This window comes from Diceros bicornis, chromosome 15 (genome assembly GCF_020826845.1).
Source record: "Diceros bicornis minor isolate mBicDic1 chromosome 15, mDicBic1.mat.cur, whole genome shotgun sequence".
Taxonomy (NCBI): Eukaryota; Metazoa; Chordata; class Mammalia; order Perissodactyla; family Rhinocerotidae; genus Diceros; species Diceros bicornis.
The window spans coordinates 12,206,493-12,224,122 of record NC_080754.1 but is presented as its reverse complement, the minus strand read 5'-3'; the positions used below and the strand labels follow the sequence as shown (position 1 = coordinate 12,224,122).

General features: G+C 38.9%; 1 protein-coding gene across 1 annotated transcript in view; it reads left to right on the top strand.

Moving 5' to 3' along the window:
- Positions 1 to 17,630, top strand: part of MORC1 (MORC family CW-type zinc finger 1) — a 162,797-nt gene that overhangs the window by 51,508 nt on the left and 93,659 nt on the right. Inside the window, exons 11-15 of the mRNA XM_058556516.1 lie at positions 8,473 to 8,552; positions 9,239 to 9,312; positions 11,468 to 11,532; positions 13,653 to 13,796; positions 16,023 to 16,177. Coding sequence (XP_058412499.1) covers positions 8,473 to 8,552; positions 9,239 to 9,312; positions 11,468 to 11,532; positions 13,653 to 13,796; positions 16,023 to 16,177 — 518 coding nt within the window. The remainder of the gene's footprint in view (positions 1 to 8,472; positions 8,553 to 9,238; positions 9,313 to 11,467; positions 11,533 to 13,652; positions 13,797 to 16,022; positions 16,178 to 17,630) is intronic.

Below are 17,630 nucleotides of genomic sequence, written 5' to 3'. Positions count from 1 at the left end.
GGGCTCTGATAAACTCTTAAATCTGATATTTGGTATCTACAGCATGGACAGATTTAATCTTTCATGGCTTTATCCCTTAGGCTTACCTCTCTCTCCATTTGCCATATTTCCTTGCATATAATTTCCCTCACAGGTTCTCTGGTGGCAAAAGTTTTGTGTAAGAACTATGTGGAGTTCCCTCTACATTATCTAACCTCTAGTGGGATAACCCTTACTTTCTTTCTTTCCTAAAAGGCACTGTAGCTCTAATGGCTATATCAGAACAAATTAAGAGCTGGGAATGACCCTATTTGACCAAAGTAGAGGCATTTAAAAGGTATTAAAATTGATTAAATACTCCATCCACTTGGCCACCCAGGCTCCAATAAACTTCTAAAAATGAACCCTGAAATATTACTGATGAGCATACATGACTGTACTTCATGGTCAGTTATTTTTCTGTATTTTTGTATGAAACGAGGAAAAGAAGACTAGATTATAACCGTTTGAGTAGACTTACAGCTGTTTTAGCTGCTTCACCCTAATGTCTCTAACAAGTTCAGAGAGGACTAGAGGAGAATTTTTGGTGTCATGTCATTGGTTTCCTTTCTTGATCATATTCTGTTCAGAATTTTTATCAGTAACTTGGATAAAAAACAAACATGTTTGAATTCATAGTTGACCATTAATTAGGAGGAATATCTTCTCTCAAGCATAACAGAAACAAGATGTGAAAGAGTTGAAGTCCAAAAGATAAATGTGGCATAGATAATGTACAGACCTGCATTTAGATTAAAAATATCTATTGTGTTAGAATAGACCGGGCAGACTTACATAAAAAAGCATTGATGTTTTAATTGACCACAAGCTTAGTATAAGTGGATAGTGTGACAGGGTTGCAAAAAATGTTTATGAAACTTAGTGAGCAGAACAAGATGGTGATTGTACCAATAAGCCATGTCCTACTTATACCATGTCTGGAGGGCATTATTCAGATGGGAATGCATTAGGAGAGATGCAGATTTACTAGCTTAGAGGAAAGTAACTATCTGGTAGGGGGTTATTGATGGAATTGAGCATCATTCCATGGAGGAGAGAAGACTTAAGGCCTGAGTGAAAATGTGAAAGGCAGAACTTGGATAGCTGGATAGAAGTAGAAGAGAGAGCTAGCTCAGCATGCGAGTGTTAGGCTGTTTTGGCAAGGCAGAGACACACAGATAACCTTTTTCCATTGGTGTTTAGTATAAGGGTATTCAGAGAAGTCAAGTAGCAGGACACCATACAGCCCCCTCACTGTCACCTTTGCCACAATGTTTCCACGACTGGGATATTCTAGAGAACAGAAACAACAGCCCCGTGTTGCTTAGGGTACACCTGGGCTCTAGTGAGCTGTCCTTGCTGGAGGTACTTAGTACTTGCTCCTCTAAGAGTGGGTTTTCCACCATCAAATTCAAAGCTTCCCTATTGGACAGAGTTTGAGGACAACACAGATCAAGGGGATTTGATCACTCATATAGCTTCTTCTGGTTGAACACCAGTTCCTGATCCAGTTAGCAGATTTAATGTCCAGAATCCTAAATCTAGTGTATCCAGCATGGCAAATTTAGTGTCTTCAGACACACTTGTCACAAGGTATAGCAACTCAGAGAGGGCCATGAGTGTGGCATGAGATTAATGAAGTTCGTGCTCTTCAGCAGTGGAAAGCACTCCCATCCAAGATGAGGACAGATTTGTCCATAGAAGAGTCCAGATTGTAGAAGAAATGATCACTTTGGGAAGAATTTCAGCTGATTTTATAAGTCTATAATTCTTGGGATCTTAAATATTGTTTATCTATATAATATAGACAAGTTAATATATGGCTACATAACTTGATTGTAGGCCACAGATGTTACTGATTTTCTTTAGCTTTGAATTCTTTAGCTTTCGTAGAGAAATAACTCTCAGATTTATACAGGCATCAAATCTCTCCACATTAGGACTAAAGAAGGACATAAAATGGTCACTTTTGAAAGCTCTTTAAGAGAGACAGAGCCAAAGTGTCTGAAGATCTCCTTTCTCTATTAACACTGCTTTACCATTAGCCCATAACACTGACAGCAGCCCGAGTGACATGGACTTGGAGTCACCCCACTTTCATAGGAGCAGCATGATCCTTTTTAAGTTATTCAGGGACACTAAGTTTATGGTCTGCTGTTGAATACTCTGCAGCGCTGTGCTTCTGGGACGCTCTTTTCATTTTTTAGGAATGCTGCCCACCCTCTCACATCCCACCTACCTAGATAGACTAATAAGGTTTTAAAAGCATCTTTTTTGTAAGCTGTGTATTTTATGTATCCCTTCACGAGTTTGTATAATCTTAAATTATTCAATCTTTCAATACACAAAAGTAGTTGAAAGCAAAATTTCGATCAGCTAAACTTGGCTGTGAGTTGCGGTTTTGTCATTTACTAGTTGTGGACCTTCAGCAAAGCCTGACTCTTCTCCACTGTGCATTGGGAATGCCTCTACCCCTTACGGTTGTTTTGAGGATTAAAATAAAAATATGTTTTATTTTAAACATAAAAATGCTCAGCATGGTTCCCAACATGTTTGTGAACAAATAGTAGTTGTTATTATACAAATGGATAATAAGGAGTGGATAGAATGACTGCTTTGTGCGAGGCAATCTTGTAGGCTTTTGGAATGCAGCACAAGCAACAAGGAAAATTTCCTGCCCTCATGAAGCTTTCATACTAGTTGGGGAAAAGAATATTAGTAAAAAAAAAAAAAAAAAAAAGAAAACTGATAAAATAGCAGGTAAATCTAAGTACTATTTAAAAAACTAAGGCAAGAAATAGAGATTTATGGGGGGATTAGATGACTATTTCGATAGGAAATCAAGGAAGGAAGTTACTTGTTTTTTTTTTGGTGAGGAAGATTCAATCTGAGCTAACGTCTGTGCCAATCTTCCTCTATTTTTTTGTATGTGGGTCGCCTCCACGGCATGGCTTGACGAGTGGCGTATGTCCGCACCCAAGATCCAAACGCTCAAACTCGGACCACCAAATCAGAGCGCCCTGGACTTAACCACTGTGCCACAGGGCTGGCCCAAAGTTACTTTTAAGTGAATAACTTTTGAGCAGAGAGTTGGATAAACTGAGAGAGTGAATGTGTTCTCTATCCCTGTGTAAAAAATCACCCCAAAATTCATTGGCTTAACCCTCAGTTTCTGTGGGTCAGTAATTTGACAGTGGCTCTATAGGATGGTTTTGTTTTGGGATCTCTCATGAAGTTGCTGAGAGGTTTTGGCTGGAGCTGCTGATCGTTTGATGGGAGCTAGAGTATATGCATCCAAGGTGGCTGACCCACACGGCTGGCAGGTGGGTTCCTCGTTACAAGGGCCACTGCACAGGGTTACCTAAGTATTTTCATGGCACAAGGACTAGCTTCCACCAGAGTGTGCAATTCAAGAGAACAAAGTAGAAACTGCAATCCTTTAGAACCTAGCCTCAAAAGTCACACACCATCACTTCTTCTGTATTCTTGTAGTCACACAGCTCAGCCTGGATTCACTGTGGGGGGCAGTACACAGAGGCATGAATATCAGAAGGTGAGAACCATTAGAGGACATCCTGGAGGGTGGATACCACAGTGAGTCATGCAGGAATTTTATGGGCAGATGTTTCCAGGAAGAGAAGATCAGGTAAAGGCAGAGGGGAAAGGCTAGTATAGCTGAGCACAGTGATTGAGAAGAGATGAGGGAGATGGGGGCCGATCCTATAGGGCCTTGAACAACAGGACAAGAAGAGGCACTTGTGCTGAGAGTGTAAAGACTTTTGAGGAGTGACATTACTTGATTTATGTTTGTCAAAAATTACTCTGGCTGCTGAGTGGAGAATTGATCTTATGGGGCAAGGAGGGAGGAAGGAGATTAGGTAGGATACCATTACTGTGTTCTAGTTGAGAAATTTCAGTGACTTGAGATGGGGTGGGAGTGGGGGAAGTAATAAGGGTTCAGGTTACAGATATGTTGTAAAGAGAGAACCGACACGACTCCAAGCCAACAACACGCTGATGGGTTGCATGTGAGGTGGAGAGAAAGTGAGGAGTCATGAATGCCTTCTGAGTTTTTCCCTGAACACAACTTGGGAATGATTGTGGGGGTGCAGGTGTGGGGGTTAGGAGTAATGGTGAATGGCGTTCTCTTCATTTGTCCTGGACATACTAAGTTTGAGAGTCTATTTGACGTCCAGGTCTAGCTGTCAAATTATACTAGCCAGAAAATTCTTGATCATGCCTCTTCACATGTTTTGATGAATAATTAAGGACTATAACTATGTTACAGTATGACTAAGCCAGGTAAACTCATAGTTAAAAAAAAATAACTATGGTCGTGAATACTGTAATGTAGTTATGATTCATAACCATGGGCTAATTTTTTCTGTATAAATAAAAATTCAGAACTGTAGTTTTCTTTACTTGTAGTCTGGTTTTTCAACTTAAAATTTTAAAATATTGTATTTTATATTAGCCAAAATATTTTAGACAAATTTTGCCAGTGAAAGTTTCAATTTCTGCAGGTGGTTCTGATCAAAATAATCACTCAAAATGCTATGTTGTGTTATCCTCTCCACTTCTGCAACATAAAACCTTAAAAATTACTCAATATTTTCTCATATTTTTATTTCTCTTGAGGGGGAGGAGTTCTGTTTTGCTCCTAAAATAGTAGAATTAATAAAAATTCAAACAATACAGAGTTAGATATTGCAAAAAATCAAATAACTGAAAGCCCCCTTTACCACTTGTCATTCACTCTGTGCTCTGGCAATCCCTAATCTTCCCAAAGGAGAACCTCTGCTAGGAGTTTAATAAATACTCTTCCAGATTGTCTTCTGCACATTGATACACACACACAAACACACACATACACACACACACAGAGTTCTTTTTTAAAACATAAAATTGTATGTACCTTGCTCTTTTCACTTACAAATTATCTCTTGGCGATCTTTCTCTGTCATTGTTAAATATATTGTATAGTACTCTATGGCTTATTTAACTATTTCTTTGTTGATGTATATTTAGGATTATTAGGATTTTTATTGTTACAATGCTAAACTGGACATGCTCAGGCATCATTGGACATAAGTATATTTATGCTCTTATGCAATTATTTCTGTAGAACAGATTATAGAAGTAAATTTCTCGATTAGAAGATAGGTACATCATGGATTTTGATGGATGCCTGTTAATTTACCCTCCAAGAAGTAGATACCAATTTATTTGTACACCGTCAGTGTGTCAGAGTGAGCCTTTGTCTGGTTCTAAATCCACACTTGTTATTAACAGTATTTTCTTCATTTTTGCCATTCTAAGGAACAAAACTTTTATATCGTTTTAGTTTTCATTTCCCTCAATACTTTTCATTGACCTTATGTTTTTTAAACTCTTTTAGAAAGAAAATATTCAATAAGTCGTTTTATGTAGAAAGTGAACATAAACAAAATATTTGAATACAATTGCATTGATGGAAAAGAGTAGGAGGTAGAAAGTAAAATGTGTGAGGAAGAGTGGAGGCCAAACAAGGCACAGTTTACAGAGAAGGAAGAAACACGATGATGATGGAGGCTGCAGCCTAGGGTTTGGGCAGAGGTAAGGTAAATGCAAAGTTTGGGAGATGAGTTTGGAAAAAATTCTAATCACTGAGGAGCTGGAGGCCCAGTCCTGGAGGGAACACCCTTCCCTTGCCATCAGTTGCAAGGACTAAGGAACAAACAGAGCTGGATGGATTCTTGTCCTGGTCCTCTAGTGGATGCATTACTCTGGCTCTCAAGGGCATTTTTGTCTTCAAGGGTATACTAGGAGGAAAAAAATAGATGTGTCAGGCTGGTGGAGGCTCCCGATTATGGATGGAGATTTGACTGAAAATTCTTTCCTTTATGAGAATGGGTAGATTCATTACACTGGATTTACAAAGGTACATATGTTTCGCAGTTACCTTTCTTAATTGTTGTGAACAATTGTAAAAAAAAATTTTTTTTTGAAGAAGGTTGGCTCTGAGTTAACATCTGTTGCCAATCTTCCTCTTTTTCTTTTTTCTCCCCAAAGCCCCAGTACATAGTTTTATATCCTAGTTGTAGGTCCTTCTAATTCTTCGATGTGGGACGCCACCTCAGCATGGCTTGATGAGTGGTGAGTAGGTCCGCACCCAGGATCAGAACCAGCAAACTTAGGCCACCAAAGTGGAATGCATGAACTTAATAACCACTATGCCACTGGGCTGGCCCCCAGCTGTAAAATTTAAATTGTCAGCTGGTAGGCAGTTCATCTGAGATGTGCAAATCATCTGGGACCAGGTTATCTCAATGACACAGACTATGAAGAGAGCACATTTTTTTAATCCACTCTTTTTTTTTTGTGAGGAAGACTGGCCCTGAGCTAACATCCATGACCATCTTCCTCTACTTTTTATGGGACGCCCCCAACAGTGTGGCTCGACAAGCGGTGCGTTGGTGCACGCCCGGGATCCGAACTTGCGAACCCCTGGCCACCACAGCGGAGTGCGTGCACTTAACCGCTTGCGCCACTGGGCCAGCCCAAGAGCACATTTTTTTAGTCTTTGTTGTTTAAAATTAAGCACTAATGCAGAGTTAGCACCTTTTGTGCTACCTTTACTTTCTATGGCTGTAAACAGATAGTCTGTAAAAATGCTTGAATAGTTTAATTCATATCCTCTTTAAAGGATTACCTCATTGTTCAAACAGTTTCTCCTTGATTTCATTTTGATTTTTTAGAAAATATTTTTAACATATCTAATATGTTATTATTATTAGATAATAATAACACATATCAAGTACTTACTGTGAACCAGCATTGTTCTAGCTTCTTTAGCTGTATTGACACCTTTAATTCTCATAACAACCCTATGAGGTATATACCATTGTTATCATCCCCATTACAGGTAAGGAAATGGAATCACAGAAAATGCAGTAACTTTCCTAGTCTTCCACTCCTAGTAAGGGGCACACCAAGTCCTTTAACCCAGGCAGATGGGCTCCAGGAAGCCCGACTCTTAACACTTCATCATGAAGGTTTTTCTGTCTTGAGTATATCTGTACTGCTTCTGTTGAGATAACGGAAGAGAGTCTTAACCAAACTATAAACAGACTCCAGCTAACAAAACTTAAATTACATGTGACCTGTTTGTATAGTGAAGAATTTGCTTACATTGTTTAAAAGTCAGAACATATAAAGGCAATTCTAGATCAAACTATCATTCAAAAGCCATGGCCGTTAGCATACATTCCAGGGATCAGCAAACCTTTTCTGTAAAGGGCCTGATAGTAAATATCTAGGCACATCCAATCTCTTTTGCTATTCTTATTTTTCCTTTATTATTATTATTATTTATAATCTTTTAAGAATAAAAAACCACTCTTAGGTCTCAGGCTGTACCAAAAACAAGTCGCTAGCCCAGTTTGGCCCATGGGCCATATTTTGCCAATCCTTGGCCATAAACTCATTGGGGCATATAGATTTAGACTCTTCCCTCTGCCTGAGGAAATGCCCCTTTTTATGTGTCTTAAGACATTTTGGCTTCAGGAGATGTTCTACAGGTCTCCATCTACCTCTCGCTGAAAATTTTATGCCTTCCTAAACATTGAAGATATCAGAGATGGTGAACTCCTGAGTCTATAGGGGTATGAGGCAAACGTTATAGAATGAGGTGTCCAGAGCTTTGAGCCATCTCAAGCCAAATAATGTTCTGGAATTTTTCTCTCTGCAATGATTTAAACCAACATGTAAAATCCTTGGTTCCAGGAATCAACTGCATTTAGAGAACCTGTGTTCTACAGAGCTTTTCTCACCTATATTTTGCTTTATAAACTTTGAAATTTATGTAGTTACACACACACACACACACATACACATATATATATTTTTTTCTATTTCCTTGATTTTTCTAGAGTGTCTTTGCTCTCACCAAAACAATGGACCTTGAAAACAGGCTTCTTGAGCAATAAAGTAGAAAATGTGTTTTAATAGTTTAAAATGGTATATTAATGTGTGGTTTCTGAAGGTTTCATTTAGAGATAATTGTTTGGGGACTGGGAGAAGCAGTTTATCCATTGTCAATGATGATCTGGGTGAGAGGGCTATGTATGTTAACCAGAAACTTTGGTAATGGAGCAGTTGCATAGAAAATTTTCTTTTTAAGAAAATTAACCTATTTTATATGTGTAAGTGAACATTTGTGTGGGCAGAGATTTTCTTATCTCTCTCCTGAAGTTCCCTGACAAAAGCAAAATTGCCAAGTATTAAAAGGCGAGGAATTTATTCTTAGGTATAAAGTTTGCTGGTTTACCAGCTGGATGCAACTTACTTGATGAATCTTCCTTAATAATTACATGTCTCTGGAGTATATAGTCTTTCTAAAGAATATTCTCATATTATGTACTTTAAAATGATAATCTGACTTGATTATGATGTTCTTTTTGTTTTCCTTTTCAGAAAGTATCTGTATGTCACATCTTCTTTTAAGGGAGCATTTAAAAATGAAGTTAAAAAGGCAGAAGAAGCAGTAAAGATTGGTGTGTAATTAATTACCTGTGGCTACGTCATTATTGTTCATTCATTCAGCAAACATTAATTGAGCACTTGTTCTGAGATATACACTGCTCTAGGCAGTGTGGGAATGACCACAATTAATCAAATGCAATTCCTATCTCTAAGGAACTTCATAACATATTTTCTATCTCTGGTTTTGTTTAATTATGATATTATTTATTTTTATAAGTATGACCCAAGTTCCAAGTACACATGTGGAACTAGATTGATATTAGAAACTCTGGTTGTCATGATGCTGAGTTAGATCATTTTAGAGACTAGCATTGCATCCACTTTAAGAAAGAATGTTCTACACGTTCATTCCTCCCACAGCAGGAGCAAAGCCATCCTTTCCCAGTGATCCAGGAGTGAGGACTAGCTCTACATCCATAGTTCATGGATTTAGAGAGTTTTCCATCAGCCAAACACTCAGTCATGGCTTGTGAATTTGTGTGTATATATTTGTGCCTATAAATTGTCCTGCCTAAGAGGAAGCCCAGTATGGCTACAGAGACTTGGAATGTAAGAGCTTTGGAAGGAATATAGGATTTTCTGAGATTATTATCTGTAAGCTGTTCTCCCTGGTCCTGGCTGTAGAGGTATGTAATGCTCTCTTACAATTGCTTGAAGGAATCTCACTCTATTATAATTATCTTGCTCCTGCTTCTAGCTGAGCTTGCACTGAAAGAAGCACAAATCGAAGTAAACCAGTCTGACAGAATTGCTTTGTCTTCTCCCGCTAAGGTATGACATATAGAGTAGTCTTCTTAAATGGCAAACAGTGTCATTTGCTCTTTCCCATACACGGTTGTCTCTTATCATTTACTTCCTAAACTTTTAGACACAGACAAGCTCAGAAGATTAAGTTGATTTTAACACAGGTAAACAGAATAGATGAGTGCAGAGAGAGAAGGGAATTCAGCAAGTGGGGGAAGGCTGAGGTGGAGAGCAGAGACGAACAAAACACGGAGTGAATTTGGAACAGTGGGGAAGAGCATCACAAGTCATTTCTTTAAAATGAAAAGAAAAATAATGTAAGAAAAGGAGGAAATAATGAAAATCTAGCAGGAAAAACTAGCCCATCAAGTCTCCTTGAAAATATCTTTTCAAATTTTAGCTCCCTACAGACTCAGATAAATGGGGAGAGTGAGGAGAAGACTAATAAGCAATCCTTCTTACTCGTGCTGAGAATTATGTACTATAATTATGAATATTAATAACAGTGCTCCCAGCTTACAAAGCTCTTTTTTTATGAGTTGCTCCACACAGTTCGTAAACATGCTCTGTAATCCTTGCAATATGCCCGTGAGTAAGATGGGTTATAAAGAACTATTATTATTAATTATAATGCATGGCAACTAAGATGAAAAAAATATTGCTGCAGGACATGTATTGTAAGTTTGCTAGCTTTTACCAAAAATATGGTACAAAGCTTTCTACCACGATGAATCATTAAGCTACACGTTTATTGGCTTGTGTACAAAGGGATAAGTAGGTGTATGGAGAAATAAATGCTTCATTTCACCTTTCCTTTATCCTCTTCTACAGACTCAATATATGAATCTTTTTTGTGATTTGCCCTTAAACTTTCAAGGACCAGGGCTGTGTCTGATAAAGAGCTCTTATAGCTGACAGTCATGTGTAGAGGATGAGATCAAAGAGTAGTACATGGCAGTGCCCTATCTGTGGCTTTCCCAAAATTCTCTTACTTTTCTCTTTTTGCTTGTTTTTTTATGTTAAAGGTAGACCTATCCTATGTTATCGATTTTTAAAGAAAAGTTTAAGCTTTTTAAATTTTGTGTCTAAGAAATCAATTTCCCTGGCTTTATGTATTTGAGAAACAAGAGAAACATACTCTTTCTAATGGGTCGGGACCTTGCTTTCTTCTTATTTTGGCCAGTTACCTCTCTCCGCCTTTTTGTTCTGTGCTCTGAGCGCCTTGACACGAAGGGCGGGGAAGTCTTTGACCAGCTTGCTTTGTTGCTCTGATGCACGCTGGTTTCTTTAACGCAGAGAAAAGAGCAAAGCAGAATGACCTGGCTTTTGACCTCTTAAATTCCTCTAGGCAGTTGAGTGGTTGCGTATGAAGTGAAATACTTACCAACCATTTACCATTTTCCTTTACTTTAAAGTCAGTGAAAATAATGTTCATTCCCAGTGGTATACCCACCAAATAAGATGCCCATCTTTCACATCAGGTGGATGGAACACATTAAAAGTCTCTTCTTATTTGTGAAATAATAATATTACATTATTTTTTTCTGCCTGGTTAGAGGGAGTATACTATAGAGAGAACAGTGAATGAGCCAATATATCAAACTAAAAGAGAAGATACGAAAGACAGGTGGGCAGTGGTACTGAAGCACTCCTAAAGAGAAAAAGCAGAGGGACGGGATATTCTATAAAGGGAAAGTTTGGGGAGTATTAGTTAGGGGTATCTGGAACTTGATATAAAGAAGACATTTCTTTTGGCTACTGACAGAATTTTTTAATTACAATTTTTTTCTTGAAGGAAGTCACATGATTCAGCATTTTCTGTTCTCATAGACAGAAGCCAGAGTCTAAGTACATTGAATGACTTTCCCAAACTTTCACATAGCTTGTGTGAAACCCGTTGTGACATTACAGGGAGCAGTGGCTCTTTCTCTAAAAGGCAGAGAGGACATCAGAGTATGTGCAAAAAGAGAACTGTGGGCTGGGATTTGGTTTGTCTTCTTAGGTATTGGAACTTAATTGTTTATTAAGTATTTATTATCTACCCTGGTAGAATTGCATCAGGCAATGTGAACTATCGCTGCTGCTCCAGTGAAACATTTGGATAATAGGATAATAAGTATCAGCTCAGCTTTTGTTAACTTAATGGCATTATATTTGCTCCTAACCAAATGTACTTCTCCAGGATGTGTTAAAGAAAGCTTTGGAAGATGTAGAAGTGAAGCATAATATTCTTAAAGAGAAACGGAGGTAAGAGAAGATTTTCTGTTTGCCGGAATCCTCTGTGCTATGTTAAACAAATTTTGATTTCTGAGTAGGCAGATTTGGTGGTTATTGTGGTAGTTTCTCTTTCTCAGCCTGTGACATCTTACGATATTAAGCATAATATGATCAAAATCCCCCAACGAACATAATCAATGTAAAGTGTTTATAAATATGTATTTGTATATACAGATGTGTTTACATAATGTTAAAACTTCTGAATACAGACTGAAAAATTAGTTCAGTGTCTGATTGGATGAAGAAGTGAACTGCCCAGGGGATCAGCTGACAACTGCACTTTCTCTGTGTCCTTTGCCATTTAAACTCTGGAGGGTGGGTCCCTGTTTCTTCCCTCTTCTAGCACTGCTTAAAATTTAAGATAGAAAATGTTTCAAGTAAATGTATCACTTCTATGCAGTTAAAATAAAACAGCAAGCCTATATTACAAAACCGTTATTTTAACAGTTAACTTGCTCTGCAGCTCAGATGTTAAATAAGTTAAACTGAAAATAATCACTGTTGTCCAAGTAAAGTCAGATTTTGAAAACTGTGATAACTTTGAGAAACAAATTCTTAGGGAAGTATTACTAGTTTTCAGCATTATTTTTTTGTGAACCATGAAGTGCTATACAACCATAACTTTCCTCAAAACTTAAATTTGAAATGTTAGTTATGCATTTATCAAAATAAATATTAAGTAAATGTCATAGAAATCCTCACTGAAAAGCAAAAGCCTCTTTAAAGTCTTCAGAAAGAAAAAGCTGGTAGTCACAATGCCTGAAAGGTGACCAGCCTATTTTATTAATAATAATACCAGTTGGTGTGAACTTGTTTTTATAGCAAAAGGCTTATATCATATCCTGTTAACATCCTGTTTCAGAGTCCCTTTCATAGTCAGTATTCCTTTTTGGTGAAGAGCTGGGATCTAATTATTGAGTAGACATTTATTTTTAAAAGTTTGATTCATATATGGTTAACCCTAGATGTACACACATTAAAAAATGTATAATATATTAACCAATGTCAATAACTTCCTCAGAAAGTCTAATGTACTCTGTATATCCTGTCCACGTGGAAGGACTGACAGAACTTTATCATTGCCCTTTAATGATGGGCAGTCCAATCAGCACATTATGCCCATTGTAATAACACATGCTCATGAATTTGACAAGAAAAAGCTGTTTTTGCGGGGAGCTACAAGATGGTGGAGGGAAAGTTATATTTGGTACTGTTCTTGGTTGGGAAAGGAAAATAACATTTGCTAAACGCCTCACCTGGTCCAAATTTATATTTAACATTATCTCTGTTAGTCCTCACAGCATCCCAAGAGACTAGGTATGTATTATTCCAGATGAGGCAGCAAGTTGAATTGACTCATCCATAGTCATATGGTTATTGCAAAGATGGGCTTGTAGTTGAAGCCAGGTCTGTCTTTCTGGTTCTTACATCCAGGAGCTTTTCATAGTTCCAAGCAGCCTCCTGTTACTCTGGTTGTTCCTGTCATATTTTGCTATTTTTATGCTTTTAATAGAAAAGTAACATAAAACATAGTGTAGCAGGACAGAGTCAGAAAAACAGGAGCTCATTATCTGTTGCCCTTGTAAACTTGCTTTATTAACTTTGATTTACATTTGATTTTGGAAAAAGAGAGCTAAAGAATATTATTTGGTACATTCCGATCTATGTAGGATATTTGAGGTTTGAGAACATGCTGAAAGATAGAAATCACATCCAGTGTTAGAAATGCCTAAATTTTAAAATAGTCAAATCCTCATTTTGCCAAAATGCTGCAATGTACATATTAGACTAGTTAACATCTTACAACTCTTTTGGCATTTTCTAGTTCTTATTCATTTAAACTGGCAAACTGGTTTTATATCAAGGAATGCTTGTGTTTGACTGGTACAGTTATTGGCCGTCATGCTCGTGCAAAGTACTTGGCTATACAGAAATACTGAGTGTACCCACTAGGTTTTGCAAAATGCCTGGATATTTTATATATATGGTTCTTTTGATGTTTACCTTCTGAGTTTAACTATTTGCAGTTTGTAAACTGTATATTTTTGTTTAATAAAAACTTTTTTTTTTAACTTTTCTAAATATGCTAGAGAATTTAAAAAAGTGAGGACACTCTCCCTGTTCTTTGGAGTGAACATAGAAAACCGAAGCCAAGCTGGGGTGTTCATTTACAGTAATAACCGCCTGATCAAAATGCATGAGAAGGTGGGCCCACAACTGAAACTGAAGTCCTTGTAAGTATGCTCTTGTTTGCAGAGGCACAGGCGGGACAAGGGAGGTGGCAGTCAGGTTCTGTCTGTGGAGCTCGAGGAGTGATTCATCATGATGGGAGCAGGTGTCGCATCCTTGGCTCACCCTTCCCATCAGTGCGCAGGCGTTCTTCTGCCTAATTGATCATATCAGAGGAGCAGCGTGCCCGCTCTAAGGAAAAAGCACACTTTGGGAAATTTTTTCAATGCATTTCCTGAGCAACTTGATGTTTCACCATTCCTTGGGCCACCTGCTTGGGTTAAGTTTTTAATATTTTGCCAATTTAAAAATAATACAAGGATAATAAAGAAATTTTAGAAAAGAAAAATCCGTAGTCTTATAAAACAACCCTGTTAACATTTTGTGCAGCCCCTGCACGTGTGAGTTCTTGCCAGTTACCTGCATGCGTGTCTGTTATTAACACTCTCCAGCCTGTTTGGATTCTGGAGTAATACATTCTGGTGCTTTCCCAGTGGTCTGAGACTCCACAAGCTGCCTTCATGCATTGTGTTGAGTCCTGATGAGAGACCCTAGAAGAGCAGAGTCAGACAGGATAACCGTGCCCAGTAGGATGGCTCAGGGGAACATTTTTCATCTTGCTTCCTCACTCTGAAGGAATTAGCAATTCATGTGTTTGTTCATTCAGCAAGCACTGTGTTGCAGTGCTATGCAGCAGGCTCTGTGCTCAGTGCTGCAGACAAGATGGTGAAGACCTACTGCCGTTTGCTGCGGAGCTCAGAGACCAATGAGAGGGGCAAGCGTATAAATACATATAATATATATTGTGTGGAAACAGCAAGAACGACCTTTTAAACATGAATCAGTTTCCTCTCTTGCTTAAAACCCCAATGCATGTAGAATAGCACTGGATACAGCAGTCTTCCAGTGATCTGGCCTCCGCTGAGCTCTGTGACTGCCCCGCCCATACTCTTTCACTGCGTTCCCTTCACACCAGCGGGCTTCCCGTTCCCGCCTCAGGGCCTCAGCTCTTGCAATCCCTCTGCCTTGAACCTTCTGCCCTCAGATCTTCTTAATGCTGGTCCTAGCATGTCATTGAGGCACCGGCACTAAAGTCCCCTCCCCAGGAAGCTCTCCCTGGACTAATTAAAATTAGTCTCTGCCATCACCCCCCTCCACCTTAGCTCTTCACGTATTATGGCACCTGCTTTATTTCCCTCCTACTGCTTATCACCATCTGAGATGATCTTGTCACCCTTAATGCCTGTCACCCTTCAATAGAAGAGAAACTTCATAAACAGGGACCTTGTCTTTCTTGTTCATTACTGTATTCCTAGTTCCTGGAATAGGGGCAGGTCCTGAGCATGAAGGAATGAATGAATGAATATATGTTAGAGGCAAGCATCAGGTGCAAAAAGAGCGTTTAGGAGGGGCAGTAAACCAAACTGGGGGAAGTTAAGTCAGGCTTCCTAGAGGAAACGATGTCCCAACTTAGACTTACAGAATGAATAGTGAAGGGAGGGCAGGGTGGAAGGGGAAAGTGATGAGAAACATGATGGGCAGTGGCCCCACATTGAGAAGGCTTGGTTTGTGTGCCATGCCAAGGGCACTGGGGAGCCCCTGAAGGGCTAGACTCCAGATGCTCTTTCCCGAAACAGGTTATATCACTAAGCAGAATATCCCAGTTACGGACGTCATGAGCTGCTAAAAATGTGAGAAGAATGAGTTTATCCATCAGGCTAACAGGTAGATGCCTGTCATTTTCTGGGATAATCCATCTCTGTGTTCCTTTAGTAGAACTCGCTGAGCACCCCATGCACCTCTGTAAGGAGGAGGAGAGATCCAACCTGAGAGATGAAGTGAGGGTGAAGAAACCGACTGCCTGGCCAGTCGCACTAGGAGGATCATGTCAGTTTGTTGCAGCAAGGCATGTTAGTGGTGTCGAATGCTAAAAGGCCTTCTCTTCCCACCGCCCTGACTCCGCATGTAAGATTATAGGTTTGGAAAAGGAGTCATATTCCTTCAGTAATGATGTATTAAGAGATTTTGTATTATGGGACCAAACACACATGGGATTACCATAGATTAATGTTAACAAAATACAAGTGTAACTTGTTAAACGTTGACACAGTCCAGACAAACTGAATGAATTTATATTTTTAAAAATTGGATTCCAAAGATCAGGGTGTATTTGCTTTTTCTTTTTTCTTAGCTAATTTTCACAAAATTTATGTATATATTTATTCCCCCAGACTTGGTGCAGGTGTGGTTGGAATTGTTAATATACCCTTGGAAATCATGGAACCATCCCATAATAAGCAGGAATTTCTCAATGTCCAGGAGTATAATCACCTACTAAAAGTCATGGGACAGTACTTGGTCCAGTACTGTAAGGACACCGGCATCAGTGAGTATTCGATAGTCGTAGTAAGAGATGCTTAATGGAGGATCAGCCTGTGTGATTTCTTTAAGGTGGAGTGATTGCATTGATTCAGGTAACCAGTAACCCAGAGCCCTGAAAGGGAGCTCCTGCATTAAAAAAAAAAAAAAAGGAATGAGAAGGGAGCCAGTCACAGAATCTTTCCCAGAACATTATGTGAAAAATAAAGCAGGGGCCAGCCCGGTGGCCTAGTGGTTAACTTCGACATGCCCTGCTTGGTGGCCCGGGTTTGGTTCCCGGGTGTGGACCTACACCACTCATCAGCCATGCTGTGGCAGTGACCCACATACCAAATAGAGGAAGATTGGCACAGATGTGAGCTCAGGGCCAATCTTCCACAGCAAAAAATATATATAAATAAAGCAACAGATTAAAAATTGTAAGAGGAGGGCAATCAGAGAGCAGTATGAAGTGGCAGCTGATCCTGGAGGAAGGAGGCAGACGTTTGCTTCAGATAAGCTGAGAAACCCCCAAAGGTCATTCTAAGACTCTACGGTGTGGAAACACGTAGTCCTGCGTAGACCTGAGGCGCTCCCATAGCACTGTGGCATCGTGCCATAGAATAATCAGTGTTGACCCTGGATAATTATAGATGTGTAAACCTTGTTTTGTATATCTAACAGGTCTTGAATATGTTAATTGCAGAAAGATTTCCATTAAAAATCACTAAAAATAATGTGTTTGGAAACTTAAAGAGATGAACCTATCTGGAAAATTTTACTTGTTCAGATCACTTCACTCTCCGGAGATACCTGCACGATGAGGTGGTATGGTGTGCATTAATTACATGGACTTCTTTTGAGTTAGGCAGACACAGGGCTTCATTTATGGAAGGAAATAGGCTGCTGTGTATTTTTTGAATGATTTGCATGAAGTATGTATAATTCATGCATATCAAAAATTATGTCTCTACCCTTGAGACCACTTAAAATCTTATTACAGCTCCACTTGAAGTTATCATTTTAGAATATTTTCTTTTCTTTTATACCCACTCTGCTTGGTCCTAAAATTTTCTCATACCGGTGAAAAAGGAACGAGTGCAGAGACTCAGAAAAAAAATACAAGTGGGAATGAAGTTAAGGGCACAGATTTCCTGCCAATGCTGAATTTTCATGTCATGGTCTAAAACCTACTCAGAGTGTGGTCTGTGGACGGGCAGCAACAGCAACACCTGAGAGCTTGTTAGAAATGCATAATCTCAGGCCCCATCCAGACCTACTGGATTAAAATCTGCATGTTAGCAAGATCTGCAGGTGATCTGTATGCGCATTAAAGTTTGAGCAGCACAGCTCTGAAGAGTACGTCCTTGTAATTTTTGCTTAGCGTACACATCCTTTTTTCACGTGTATTTTTTTCTCAGAGACATGTTTGAAGTTACATTGAACTTAGGAATGACTACATTGTTTGGCAGGGTTTGCTT